Here is a 15329-nt window from a genome sequence, read left to right as displayed (position 1 = left end):
CAAATCAGCTCACTGGCACCAACAACTATGCCACAGTCAGAGTCACCGAGATCACATTTTTTCCCCATTCTGATGTTTGATGTGAACATTAACTGAAGCACTTGACCTGTATCTGCATGATTTCATGCACTGTGCTGCTGCCACATGATTGGCGGACTGGATAATTGCATGAATGAACAAATGTATGTGTGTTCCTAAAAAAAATGGTAGATAAGTATATTATAATCATTTACTATTATTATTATTGTTATTATTATTATTATTATTATTATTATTATTAACTCATTACTATTTCTTTATGTTTTAAATACTTAAATGAGCCAATGCCATTCATCTAAAACAGCAGTTCTCAAACTTTTTAATCTAAGGCCTACTTTGTGGATAGTGTCATAGCAGAGCGTGAAGGAGCTTAGCACAGATGCTGCACATACAAAGACACGTGTGTGACTGTGTTGCTAAAACAGGCACATGGTCTATTTTTCCTGTAGCACAATTGACGCTGCCAACACAGAGCAAAATGACAGCAAACTTCCTGTTTTTCACATTCATAATCCTACTTATTGTGAATTGATTAACATTGTCCATCTTTCCAACTCTTTGTATTTCAGGGCAGGATGGTGAACTTTTTGTTCTGCCAGGCCCCAATTGGGTTAATAATAAATAATGATCAGTGCCCAAATTGTCCTAAATGCAGCGTAATGCTGATACCACTGCTGAGTCTTCTAGGAAGAAAAAGCTAAACTCCTTTGCTGCATTGTTGCAGCATAAACAGAAATGGGCAGAATGCTTGTTTGCTCAGTCCCTCGAATGGGAAGTGTGAGTGCCTTTTATGTATTAAAATACAGGGTAGAGCTGGAGGTGGGTATCAGCCAACTGCAAAAGCTGTCAGCAGCAATGTAATAGTGCATTAAAGTGAAGTACAGAGCTCAGAGAAGCTTAGCACAGCTAAAGAGATAGACCCTGATTTAGTCTCGGTGGCTGCCATCTGTAATGCCAGATTCAGAAGTACTAGGGTTTCAATCAGCAAAAACACTTGTGGCTTCATTAATAGTATGTAGGCTGAGGCTAATAACTTCAATAATAATAGTATATAGGCTGATGAGGCTCTGAGCATCACTTTGCATATAACTCAAATATAAAAGAGATGACGTGCTAGTTTGCGAAAGAATATGATACTCTGTTGAATCTGAACTGTATCTTTAACACAGTGGCATAGTTACTTCTGGCCCTTAATGATCTGGGCAAGAGATCATGCAAACAGTACTACAAGCAATGGGAGCCAGTGGAGTGTGTTAAATCACCGAGTCTATTAATTTAATTAAAATATCATTGTTCAGAGGCACATAAGGCACTAGATTGTCATCTGAAACACAAACTATTCACATGCGGCAGTAGGCTACTTTTAGTCACCCATGTCTGTGGTCACACTATTCCCACATAGCGGGAAATACACATTCAAAGGTGTGCTGGTTTCCCCTCTGCAAGTGAAACATTGAAGTGTGATATCAATAAAACCAGTGGCTACTGAGAGCATTGTCCACTGAGTATCATTTACAGTTTCACCAGGTGTACGGTTTCAGACCGATGCCAAATGGAAATACAGAAGTGCAGTTACTACTACAAAAAGAGGCAATACCGATTGGGACAAAATATCTGGTCAAGTCATTTTTAAGAGATGTACTCATTTAAAAAAAAGGGAGACATAACCTTTCTTATTCTGGATCTAACCATATAAGCAGAGAGATATACCAGTCCAGTTTCCATCTCTTTGAGTTAACTCTAGCAACCAAAGTGTTCACAAATCGCCTTAGATACCTTGCAATGTCACGATCTCTGCGTGCTCCCTTATCTGGACAATTGTCTGCTGTTTGTACAGTCCCAACTGCAGGTGATGAGCATGACAAAGCTTCTGATTTAATAATAATAATAATTCCGTAGATTTCTATAGTGCTTTTCTAGGCACTTAAAGCATTTTACATTGTACGGAGGGGAAATCTCCTCAACCACCACCAGTGTGTAGCATCTACCTGGATGATGTGACAGCAGCCATAGTGCACCAGAACGCCCACCACACACCAGCTATTGGTGGAAAGGAAAGGTGTATGGTGTAGCCAGTTCAGGGATGGAGATTATTAGGGACCATGATAGATAGGAGCCAATGGGTGAATTTCGCCGGGACACCAGGGTTATACCCCTACTCTTTACAAGAAGTGTCCTGGGAGTTTTAATGACCACAGAGAGTCCTCAGTTTAACATCTCATCCGAAAGACGTTTAATAGTTAATATATAGAAGCTCTGGGTTTAAAAGTCAATCACATTCACTCTAATTCATTATGTCTCAGGAATTTGAAAATATTGCATAGGCTGTACCCTTCTATACTGAAATTTCCATCTGTTGATTCCACCTGTAACTGATTTGGTTAAATGCCAGCTGCTTTAGCTAATGTTTTAGAGTTGCCTAGACATTGGTAATTCTTGGCTCAACTTTTTACATTAACATTTGACATTTTGTGTCCACTGTTGTCTCTGGCTTGCTCATTAGGGATAAATTCATACATTTAAAATCTATATCCTGAATTTATATATTTCTGTAAAGCTGCTTTGGGACAATGTCCATTGTTAAAAGTGCTATACAAGTAAAACTTAATTGAATTTAACCTCAATCCTGTCCACCAGTTTTATAGAACTGACAAACAGTCAACATGGTCACTTGCTTACTTTTAGCTTGAAGGCTGTTGTTCCTCAACTGGAATCAAACACCAACCCAAATTCCCAGGAATTACCACATTAGTAAAAAGCAAATGATTAGAGCCTGGTATGAGAAACCTTCTGAATTAAATTTAAATCCACTTTGTCGATACCTAAATAAAGATGAGAATGGGATAGACAGTAAACCTGACACAGCAGGTTTTATAGGCTAACCCCATAGAGTCATGGTCATATGGTGACGACTTTGAAATTGGTGATTTGGAAAACGAAGCTCATTGAAACCACCCTGGCAGTCAAGAAAAAGGGTATTAGAACAAGCTTTTTTAGGTTTTAAAAAATATATATATTTTTTGCTTATTTTCATGAAGGGTGCCAATAGAGAGAGTCGACTGTATGTCATTAAAATACTCCTTATTAAACAAGTATAATGGAAACTTTTGGTGTAGAGAAATTCTGGGGAAATATAAATAACCTGCCATTTTACTTTTGACAGATTCAACTTGGACATTCAGGCCAATAATCCCTGATGTTATCTTAGTTGATCCCTCATTTTAAAACTTTTCTTTCGTGACCTTTTTGTTTGTTGCAAACTATCTTTGACTTAAATGAATCCCTAATGGAAATGTAAACCTGTGTTGTAAGCAGCTGGATTAAAGTTAATCTGAGTTTAATATAAAATCAAACCAGGCCCAAAAGTATCCTGACTATTTAAACAATGTTTAATGTTTGGTGCAACTGGATTAATAGATACACTTAAATCTTAAACCTTTTGATGCAACTTCATCTGAAATCTATTACTAGAGGGTCACAGGTCTACAAGATTCACCACAGCAACCCTTAGTTCCATCATCTTTTAGGATTGGAGTAGCCAAATTGTGGTACAGATTCAAATGGATACACTATATTTGGGTTGCCTTTGCACAGTGATTACCAAGTCATTATGATTTGTAGCCTCAGAAGCACTTCTACTTCATGATATCACCAGTATCTCTGCTGCTCATTGTAGCAGGGATGGCCAGGAATTGGCCTGATGCGTGTAGGTTCTAGTAAGGCAGAGAGACTACAGTATTAGAAATGTCAAAACCATCTGGCTGGGTTATTCTGCTTGTTTCTCTGAGGAGACCTTTAAAGCGTCTATGTAGAACCCCTTTAAGAAGCTAAAAACCTTTAAACATTGAAGGAAGTCTATTTTAAGAATGTACCACACTTTTACCACATTGAGTCTTTATAAGTATGAAATGAATGAATATTAATAATAGTTTTCAACGGGCTACTGTCTTTGCCCGTATATTTCTGTCATCTCAAATGCACAACAATGAGAAGACATCATCTCTATAGAGAAGAGTGGAAGCATGAAGGGGGTGTTTGAGAGATTTTGCAGAGGCCTCAAACAGGTATGAGAATGCTATAGTTACTTTTATAATAATAACTTTTCAGACTAGCAAACAAGCAGTTCATTTAGAAGATAGACTGGGATACATCAGTCAAACCTGGGCAATGGCCTGAGAGCTGGAATACACATTCACTTACCAAAGCTTAGCAAGGTGACAGCATCAACTGTGTCAAATGTTGTAGTACCTCATCATTTCTGTTCTGGGCAAACAAACAGAATATACATGCAAAATCTAAGTAAATAATTTACATTGCGCACGTCCTTTCTTCATGCTGGATAACTTGAGGCTACCAAACATATTCTTACATTGTTCGCATTTTCAAACAATGCCCGTCTGCACAAACTGAGGTAAGTTCACAAAAAGAATTTGACACTAACCTTAGGCAGACATTTGTTTCTTGACAGAGGTTAAATATGAGTAATTTCACTTGGATAAATATTCTCAATCATGTTTACATAGGTTGAACTGGTGCAGATTGTCATTGATGAGTGTGAGAAAAGACCAGAAAGGGGCCAGGACATCAAGGAGTCTGCCCACCATCCTTCAGTTCAGGAAGTGACATTCAGACAGGCTGGTCAGACACACACAGCCACGAACACCACATCCAAAACAGAAGTGTTAAATAAACCTGAAGATCTGTCAAAATAAATCTTAAAACTATAAATGTTGTTTCATTTTACAATGAAAATGTTAGTGATTCCATAATTGAAATCTGCAATAGTCAAGGATCTACAGGCCCCTGCATGGTCTTAACACCAGAATGCTACTCCGTCCTTTTGATTGCATTTTACAATCTGTGATGACTTTACAGTAGTAACCAGTTCTAAGCTCCTAAATGATAAAAATGCCTCACACACAGGCTTCATTTAATCTGACCAGCCACAAGCTAAGAGCTAAACATAAATTTAATTCTTTTGAAATTCTTTATACCAGTATAAGTTATGTAGCCACAAAAAATAAGTCAATTCCTCTAATTATTATTTACAGACCCCCAGGGCCATATACTGAATTTCTTAGTGAATTTGCAGACTTTGTCTCAAACCTGGTTGTGTCTGTAGATAAAGCATTAATCGTCGGAGACTTTAATATTCATTTTGATAACCTGGAAGACCCTCTAAGATTAGCGGTTGTCTCCATCTTAGATTCAGTAGGGATTAATCAGAACGTAATCGGGCCTACTCATAATGGTGGTCACACTCTTGACCTCATACTAACATACGGACTAAGTATAGAAAATATTATCATTTTTCCGCAGTCTGAAGTTGTCTCAGACCATTATCTTATCTCGTTCATAATACGTATTGATCATAATATTTCCACCTCGCCTCACTACCGCATAAAACGTACCTACACATCAGCTACTGCACCGAGCTTCATAAATAACCTCGCAGAAACATCAATTAGATTTGGATCACCGTCAGATCACACAGAAGTCGATCAGGCGACTGAAAGCTTGGAGTCAACACTCCGCTACACGCTAGATAGAGTGGCTCCACTCAAAAGGAAAATAATTAGAGAAAAAAAATTAGCACCCTGGTATAACGATCAAACGCGAACCTTAAAACAGACAACTCGACAATTAGAACGTAAATGGCGTCAAACCAAACTGGTGATATTTCAAACAGCATGGAAGGAGAGCCTACTGAAATATAGGAAATCTCTTCGCGATGCTAGAAAAATCTATTTCTCCACCTTAATAGGAGACAACAAAAACAATTCTAGATTCCTTTTCAACACAGTAGCAAAATTAACTAGGAGTAAAACCACTACAGAGAGAAACACTCAATCATTACATAGCAGTGAAGATTTCATGAAATTTTTCATTGATAAGGTTGAAAATATTAGACGTGAAATACAGGCCATTAAATTAAAACTGGACAGTACTGTAACAAACCCATTACATGACAATGTAGCAATATCAGATCAATGTTTAGAGTGTTTTGCTCCGCTTAGAGAGACCGAACTAGCTACATTAATCTCTTCAGCCAATTCATCAACTTGCATACTAGATCCCGTACCTACATGTTTGTTTAAACAGATTTGTCCAGGAGTAATTGAACCACTTCTAAATATAATCAATTCTTCCCTAAGCACTGTCTATGTACCTAAATCACTTAAATTAGCAGTTATTAAACCCTTGATTAAAAAACCTGATCTTGACCCGTCTCAATTGTCCAACTATAGACCAATATCAAATCTCCCCTTCATCTCTAAGATTTTAGAAAAGGTTGTAGCAAAGCAGTTATGCTCGTACTTAGATAGGAATAACATTCATGAAATGTATCAGTCAGGATTTAGACCTCATCATAGCACAGAGACAGCGTTAGTTAAAGTAGTAAATGACCTTCTACTGACTTACGATCAGGGTTGTGTCTCGCTGCTTGTGTTACTCGACCTTAGTGCAGCTTTTGATACTATAGATCACACTATTCTACTTGATAGATTAGAAAATGTTGTTGGTATTAAGGGAACAGTCCTCTCCTGGCTCAGGTCTTATCTGACCGATCGTTATCAGTTCGTAGATGTAAATGGTGATTTCTCCATGCGTACAGAGGTTACTTTTGGAGTTCCACAGGGTTCTGTTTTAGGCCCACTGCTCTTTACTTTATATATGCTACCCCTAGGTCAAATTATTCGTAAACATGGAATTAGCTTCCACTGTTATGCTGATGATACACAGTTGTATGTTTCAGCGAAGCCAGAGGACAGACAGAAGCTTAGTAAAGTTGAGGATTGTGTAAAGGACATTAGACATTGGATGTTAATTAACTTCCTTCTACTTAATTCTGATAAAACAGAAATACTTTTATTAGGCCCACGTGTAGCTAGAAGTATTCTTTCTGATCACATGGTTACTCTGGATGGTCTTTCTGTTTCATCATGTACAGCAGTTAAAGAACTTGGAGTGATTATTGACTCCAGCCTATCATTTGATGCTCATGTAGATAATATTACTAGGATAGCCTTCTTTCATCTCAGAAATATTTCTAAAATAAGAAACATATTGTCACTACATGATGCGGAAATACTAGTTCATGCATTCGTCACCTCTAGATTAGATTACTGTAATGCCATACTGTCTGGATGTTCCAGTAGGAATATAAATAAGCTCCAATTAGTCCAGAATGCAGCTGCTAGAGTCCTAACTAGAACTAGAAGATACGACCATATCACACCGATATTATCAATACTGCATTGGCTCCCAGTAAAATCTCGCATTAATTATAAAATACTTTTATTAACCTATAAAGCACTAAATGGTCTCGCGCCACAATATCTAAGCGACCTTTTGGTTTTATATGATCCGCCACGCCTACTTAGGTCAAAAGATGCAGGCTATTTGACGGTACCTCGAATAGTGAAGGCTACAGCAGGGGGAAGAGCTTTCTCTTATAGAGCCCCACAGTTATGGAACAGTCTTCCTATTGGTGTTCGGGACTCAGACACAGTCTCAGTGTTTAAGTCTAAGCTTAAAACATATTTGTTTACTCAAGCCTACCCTGACTAGATTCTGTTCTACTACTTCGCAGTCATAATAATCTTTTTTCTCCCTCTCTCCTTTCGCCGAGCCCCACACGAATTTATGGAGATACTAGAGATCCAGATCCTCTCTGCCTCTGGATGGAGCTCAAATCTTCTTTAATTCCAGACTGCTGGGACTACGGCTGCTCCTAACGCCAAACAGACTTCATATAAATCCATAATGAACTTTTTCACACTAACTGTTGTTACCCAGATGAGGATGGGTTCCCTTCTGAGCCAGGTTCCTCTCAAGGTTTCTTCCTCTTAAAACATCTTAGGGAGTTTTTCCTTGCCACCGTCGTCGCTCAGTGGCTTGCTCAGTTGGGATAAATTCGCACCTTTAATATCTGTATACCATGTTGATATTTCTGTAAAGCTGCTTTGAGACAATGTCTATTGTAAAAAGCGCTATACGAATAAAATTGAATTGAATTGAATTGAAGAGCTACTCTGTCCAAATGGGAAGCCAATAGTTCTACATGCTTGCCTCTAAAAACAGCCTTACAATTTATGTCAGTAATTTAATTGTCATTAGGATCTTGCCAACTGTAAACCTTAAATACAACATGCTGCAGGTTTATCCCAAATGATGTTCAAATTAAGTGTTTCTAATAAGCAGAACAATCTTTATATAGACTGTAATGCTGTCTTCTCTACATGAGTGTGTTTATCGTAACTACAGCCTCTGTCCCTAGACAGATTAATCCAGTGGGCCTAATTTCTTTTCCTAGAGCTGCTTAGTGACGTATATCACATTATACTAATCTTTGTTCCATAAAACACTTGGGTTACAATTTTACCTGAGTGTATGTTCCACACTGTGTTCTGTATGCGTGCAGTATGGGTTTGTATGAGGTAAACTGAATTTATAGAGTAACTTATATCATCAATGCACAATCCCAATTCTAAAAAAAACTTGGGACAGTGAATCTTTTAATTATATTATGCACTGTAGAAGGTCAAACGCCCAAAATCCTACAGATTTGACTTTGGGGAATGTTGTTCTCAAAGTGTAGGATTATTCGCTGACGCATCTTTTGGCAAATGGGCGAGCCTTGACCCATCCTTGCTCTTGAAGGACTAGGCTTTTTTTTGGAGGCTCCTTATATGCTATGATTACCTCACCTGTTTCACATCACCTTCTTATTTCAACTCATCATCACTATTAGTCCTAAATTGCCCCTGTCCCAACTTTTTGGAACATGTTGCATGCATCAATTTCAAAATAAACATTTCTCTTCAAAAGACTATGCAGTTGATTAGGTAAAACATTCAATATCTTGTCTTTATACGTTTTCTGTTTAAATACAAGTCGAATTACATTTACAAATCACTCCCCTTTGTTTATATTAGCATTTTCTATACTGTCCCACCTTTTTCAGAATTGGGGTTAAAAGTAATATTCTTATAAATATATTTATTCTTTCAAACAAGACTTCCTATACACACTTCCCCTTAAACATTATTATGCAGGTAAGATGAGTGAGTGGGCTTTATTGTAACTGTGTAAGGATATACATACCGTCCAGTTTCCTCTGAACTCTCTCATCGACAAGGCATTCTCCACCCATAGAACTGCCACTTACTGGATGTTTTCTGCATCATTCTATGTAAACTCTACACACAAAATCCCAGAGATCAGCAGCTTTTTTTTTTTTTTTTTTACATATTCAAATGAGTCTGCCACAGTCAAATTCACTGAGATCACAATTTCCTCTGTTCTCATGTTTGATGAGAACATTAACTGAAGCATTACATTGCTGGCACATGATTGGATAAGTGTGTGAGCAGGTGTTCCTATTAAAGTGGAAAGTGAGTTTATGCATATTTGTAGTTACTTTTTTTGATGCCACTGGTCATTTCTAAGATTAAGTCACTAAAAGACCTCTTAATGGCTACAATCCTGAAAACCAAGCATTTTATGTGGTGTATAAAGTGTGCAAATGTGGCCACATTTTGAGGACAGACTGGACTCACTTTGGGACCAGTCGTAAAGTAATATATTTGAAGAATATACAGTGCTGTGAAAAATTATTTGATTTCTTATCTGATTTCTTTTGTTTTTTGTGTATATATTAAAACAAAATCTAAGATAAAACAAAAACAACCTGAGTGAGCACAAAATACAGTTTTTAAATTATATTTATTGAAGCAAAGAGTTATCCAATACCAACTGGACCTGTGTGAAAATGTATTTAACCCCCGTAGTTACTAGTTCCCAAAATCTATGAAACTGCATTCATAATGAGGTTCAGCTGGACTCAACACAACCAGACTTGATTACTGCAAACCCTGTTCAATCAAATCAACGGGCCTCTCTTGCATCAATAAAGGTTCATGACTCAACTATCAGAAAGACACAGGGGGCATGGCATCTATGGAAGAATGGCGAGGCGAAAACCACTGCTAACCCAGATCATTATTAAGACTCGTGTGAATTTTGCCAAAACACACCTTGATAATCCTCAAACCTCTTAATGAAACAAGTGCAACTTGGATAGGAGTAAAAGTAAGTGAAAGGCTGATCTCCAGTTGTCAGAAGCTTTTAGTTTAAGTTTAAGGGGGCAATTAGTTTTTCACATGGGTGATATGTGTTAGATAACTTTTTTTTTGCTTAAAAAAAACTGTATTGTGTGTTTACTCAGGTTGCCTTTGTTTTATGTTGTGTTTCGTTTGAAAATCTAAAACTATTTAGTATGAGAAACACAAAAACTGAAGAAATCAGGATGGAAGCAAATACTTTTTTCCCCCTACCTGCATTGTAGAAATACTCAAACCAGCCCATCTGGCACCGTACTAGAGTTTATTCAGGGAAAAAAAACGTCCAGAGAGAGGCAATTCTGCAGACAGAAATGCCTTGTTGATGAGAAAGGTCAACAGAGCATTGCCAGATCATTTTGAGCTGACAGAAATGCTACAGTAACTCAGATAACCACTCTGCACTGTGGTAGGCACAACAGCAGCTCAGAATGCACAACACATCAAACCTTTAGATGGATGGGCTACAACAGCAGAAGACCACATTGGGTTCCACTTCTGTCAGCCAAGAACAGAAAGCTGAGACTGAAGTTGTCACAGGCTCACCACTGCATCCCTTCATGGCCACAATTTACCCATGTACCCAGTAATGGCTACTGTCAGCATGATCAGAATTGAGGCTGTTTTGAAAGCAACAGAAGTCCCTACCCAGTTTTATTATAGTGCATGTCCTGATAAGATCCTGAAAGTGTATGATTAATCTTGGACGGTTAGAACAAAGGCCAATAAAGCCAACATAGTTTTGTATATAATTTGATCAATCCCTGGGCTCTCACCATGACTCTACATCATGTAAATCAGCACAATTTTGCATGCCATCTTTCAGTCAACAGTTGGTATTGTTCAGTCAAATAACACCACTAGTATTAGGTGTCTGATAAAAATGACAAAGTCCCAGGTCTGTTGGTTTCAGAAAGCTTGATCACTCTTCATACCCTGACCTAAATTAGAAGGTGGGTTCATTGTGGTTTAACCATTGTATGTAAATAAATTCCACTGGTTGACAAGATAATACCCCAGACCGTAATCTGCTGAATTAATACATCTGCATAATAACAGAATAAAAATCTATTCTGGTCCTAGTTTTCATGTTAATCTGACCTAATCCAGGTGCAATTAAGGGTGCAATAAATAGCAATTAAAAGGTGTAATAAGTAATTTTGCTTAGTGATGTCATTTTTTTCCAGGATAAAGTACATCTCTAATAAATCATATTACATTACTTTAAAATAACTCTTAAATCAGACACAAATGGTGGTTGTATTTTTTTTTCCTTTTTTATAACATCATAAACATTATATTGATAACAGTGACTAAGCTGAAGTTTTGAATATTTGATGAATTACAGAGGTTACGAAGAACGCTTCGTTCCACAGAATACAGTGCAACCTAGACAAAAACAAAAGAATAAAAAGAAATATAAAAGAAATGGATGCCACACACCTTTAGAACCTGGATTTTTGCCCAAACAAAGACATACTTGCAGAAGTGAAAGACTGAAGGACATAATATAATGAAATTCGCTGTAGTAATCTGCTCTGGGGGGGAAAAACAGTCAAGATTCATTGCACAGCAGGTTTTATGACCAGTACACAGCTCTGTGCAAATTAAGAACAAATTAAAAGGAACAGCATTTACTCCCACCCTCACCACCCAAATCTTGTTGTTTTTTCCCCTCCAAGTTTCCATTTACACTCGTATTTGGATCACATTTGCTTTATACACTATAGAAAAACCAGCCATCCAGTTGGTACCCAGAGGGCAAGTAGAACTGAGTCATAAAAGTCCTGTAGCAAGGTTGAAATGCTTTTGGGATGCTCTGCTCCAAGTTCGGAGTGGATGCTGGGAGCTTGGGTGGGAGGAGGGTACAGATAGAGGCAGAGGTTTAAAGATCTGGAGAGGTGGGCAAAGGAGAGAGTGGGATTCACACTCATCTTATTAGTCCACTGGCCGCTTTTCACCATGTTTCTTTGTAAACTCTTCTGCATTCTTAAAGAATTTTTTACGGTCTTTTGAGTATTCCTCTGCTAGGTCGGCCCTCAGTGGGTGTTCTGGCTGAGGGTCATTGACAAGGGCGATGAGAGACTGGATTACTAATTTGTGGAAAGAAAATATTGTTGGATGAGAAAGGACAAACACACACCTTCACATAAGGGCTGAATATTAACATTTACAATATTTACTAAAGCCTATATCGTTTCTTTATGATGAAACACCTTACCTTGATCGGTTTTGGTTGCGGGTTTCCAGTTTTCAGCACTTATGACTGGCAAGCACACCTGACCTTTCTCATCTATGTTCGGGTGGTAGATCTTTGTTTTGAATGTGATCTTGGGCGGCTTAAATGGATACTCAGCAGGGAAAATGATCTCAATCCGGAATGCACCTTTATCGTATGGAGGGTTGTCCTGAAATGAACAAACATCCATTTTAATTATTCACCATTCTGGGACAGAAAACCCTCAATACAGTTCACCTTAAACATAGGAGGTGTTCCCGTTTTTGAAGCACCAACCAACACTGCCAAGTGTCTTAATGCTTAATTAACTAGATGCCTGACTAAATCTCAATCACTGCATAAAGCTAAGCCCCACAGTTCACACCCCCCCTTGGAAAAGTCTCCATCTGGACACCATAGTGCACATCTCAGACTCAACCTGATTACAGCCATTTTTTGAGCGGTACTTTAAAAGTCTTCTGAGCACTTGGGGTGGGTGTAAATGCAGGTAAGCATTTTTTTTACTAAAAGAGCAGTGTTATTCAAACACCACCACTGCAAGACCAACCCGCTTAGTAAGTTCACCTTGCTCTCCGTTAGTGACCTCCAAGCCAAGCCAAAGGCAGATTCTTGACACAGTATTGAAACCCAAACAACTCTGGGTTCAACTTTTGGCGTTACAATATTCCAGCAGCACAACATTTAGCACTGACCATGTTCACTGTTCTCTCCAGATTTCTTTGTGCTTCTACGTGTTTTAAATAATAAATTCAGTGAAATGAATGTCTAGAAAAAGAAAATGAAAGTTTGAACAAGCATTTCTTAAAACACCTCTGCATTACACAACTTCCAGCTGTTTCAACCTAATGCATTGTGATATATGAAATTGAAAGAAAAACCTTTGAGGCAACAATGAAACAGTACTATTATCATACTTACAGGAACAATAAGCCCTTGCCAAGTCAAGATGTTTGACTCGTCAACTTGGATGTTGCGGAAGTTTTTCATTCCAGATTTGCGGATTTCATCAAGTTCCTGGGAAAAAATTGCACAGATCCAAGATATGATTTCGACAGAGAGGTCCTTTCTAACACCTGAAACTAAGGCTCCGATATATAAATCTTATTATATTTTATTGGCCCAGGCAATCACTTCATTTTTAGGCGAATGATTAGAAGATAAACAGCTTCATATGAACTGATACTTAATTCTTATGGTTGGATCTGTTTCCATTACCAGCTTAGAACAAAAGCTAATGAGAACAGGGCACAACTTCACTGCTGTCTGAATCACTGCCGTCACCATAATGCTTACATTACAACCTAATGCAAATTAGAAAATGGGGGGAATAAATTTTAAGATTGATATCACGTTTAAGACTTAACAATGGTAGAAAGCAGGTCTCGAGATTGTCAACCACAAGAGTACCACATGCTGTGAAATGTAACTACTCAAAGTCAAAGCTACACCCACTCGACTCCTCACTGACTTCCTGCTTCTGTCCAACCAACATTTCTGCTATTGTAAATCAGTAGTGCTGAATGGCATAAAGTCACTGGTAAACGTGTTATATGGTGAGAAACCCATTCTCCTCTTAGAGCTACATCGATATAATGTACTGGTTAATAATCTGGTTCACGTTTACTCCAGCACTAACGTTATTAACTTGACAATCACACAGCTAGCTAATTCACTCTTAGGCCATCTGAGTCTTCGGCTAGCTGACTTCTTCTCTTTTTCATCAAAACCATTTCAGACAGTTGACACCAACCTGATAATCCGTTTTGTTTTTTTTTTGTTTTTTTACCTTTAATTAAACTGTGATTAAAACACAGAACCCATGAGATCTATGAGACCTTTAGCGCAAAGGACATTAGGTTCTTTTTGCCGGCGGCCTTAGCAAGCGAACATGTTCATTTGCTATTACAGCGCTCGACCGTTTTCACTAGCAAGCGGGCTAACTTAGCTAGACTGTTGGCTAAATACGATGGAAGTGGCTTAGCTTGTTAGCTTCCCCATTATCATATTTCTCAGACATGAAACAAAACTAAATGAAATATTACATTTTTTTATTTACACCAGCTTCATACATGCACTGTATATAACCGAACAGGCAGAAATCTTAATCAATCTTATTTAACAAAAATAATTAGGGATTACTCAGGGTATTTACCTTATGCAGCCTCCTGCTTGCCGCCATCTTGGATTTGCTGACTAACTACCCACAGTGCACCGCGACAGATATAACTATTCTTCTGGAAACCCCCCTTGGCACGTATGTTATCAGAAATTTTTATTGTATAAACAATATGAAATTGTAGAGTAGAAAGTTGTATAGCATGACAGACAAATCCACATCGATTATTATTAATACTGTTACCTTAACTACATTTGTTGTTGTTGTTGATGTTGTTGTTGTTTTAAATTATGGTCTATGTTTTTATTGAAAACCCAGTGCAAATTACACGTCATTGTGAGCCATCACAATAGTTCAGAATCATCGTTTAAATCCCCCCACAGACACACACATACAACAGATAAGGATGCTCTAAAAAATAAAAATAATAAAAACCAACCAAACAAAAAAGACTATTTAAAAATAACAACAAAGATAAAGTATGTGCAGTATTTGATATTGTCAAGCTTTATCTAAGAAGACGTTTATTTAGCATCTATGAAAGAAGTCTCCAGTGTTAGAGCTTTGTAATAGTGAGTATATGTTCCTCCACAGGATATGCTTCAGGACAGAAGAGTTTGTGCTTTCTAGTTTCTCTGTAACATGACAAGCTGCATTTGTTTTGACTTTTTAACTTAAAGAGAAAGAAAATAGAGGCTGTTGAGGAAACAACAGTTTATAGCCGCTATAACATAAGTGAAAACAGGAACTTGTCTCAGTTAATGTAACTAAAAAGGACTGAAAACACAACATGTCATTCATTATTACATGA

The 15329-nt window shown here is 37.7% G+C and overlaps 1 protein-coding gene across 1 annotated transcript; it reads right to left on the bottom strand.

Moving 5' to 3' along the window:
- Positions 1-11421: 11421 nt before the first annotated feature.
- On the bottom strand, positions 11422-14925 carry ube2l3a (ubiquitin-conjugating enzyme E2L 3a). Its single transcript, XM_017489191.3, has 4 exons — positions 14555-14925; positions 13321-13416; positions 12385-12571; positions 11422-12256 (listed from the first exon to the last, which is right to left on the bottom strand). Exons 1-4 carry the CDS (start codon positions 14579-14581, stop codon positions 12102-12104), a joined length of 465 nt encoding a protein of 154 aa, XP_017344680.1. The 5' UTR covers positions 14582-14925; the 3' UTR covers positions 11422-12101.
- Between the last annotated feature and the right edge of the window lie 404 nt (positions 14926-15329).

Source organism: Ictalurus punctatus, chromosome 16 (genome assembly GCF_001660625.3).
Source record: "Ictalurus punctatus breed USDA103 chromosome 16, Coco_2.0, whole genome shotgun sequence".
Taxonomy (NCBI): domain Eukaryota; kingdom Metazoa; phylum Chordata; class Actinopteri; order Siluriformes; family Ictaluridae; genus Ictalurus; species Ictalurus punctatus.
This window is presented reverse-complemented; position numbering and strand designations above follow the sequence as displayed.

What these genes read in the sequence shown, in the direction of transcription:
- ube2l3a (XM_017489191.3), bottom strand. Translation starts at nt 14,581, where the DNA reads ATGGCGGCAAGCAGGAGGCTGCATAAG. An exon ending in CAAGCAGGAGGCTGCATAAG is followed by an intron (nt 13,417 to 14,554) that starts GTAAATACCCTG and finishes ATTTTTTCCCAG; the next exon opens with GAACTTGATGAAATCCGCAA. An exon ending in GGCAAGGGCTTATTGTTCCT is followed by an intron (nt 12,572 to 13,320) that starts GTAAGTATGATA and finishes TGTTCATTTCAG; the next exon opens with GACAACCCTCCATACGATAA.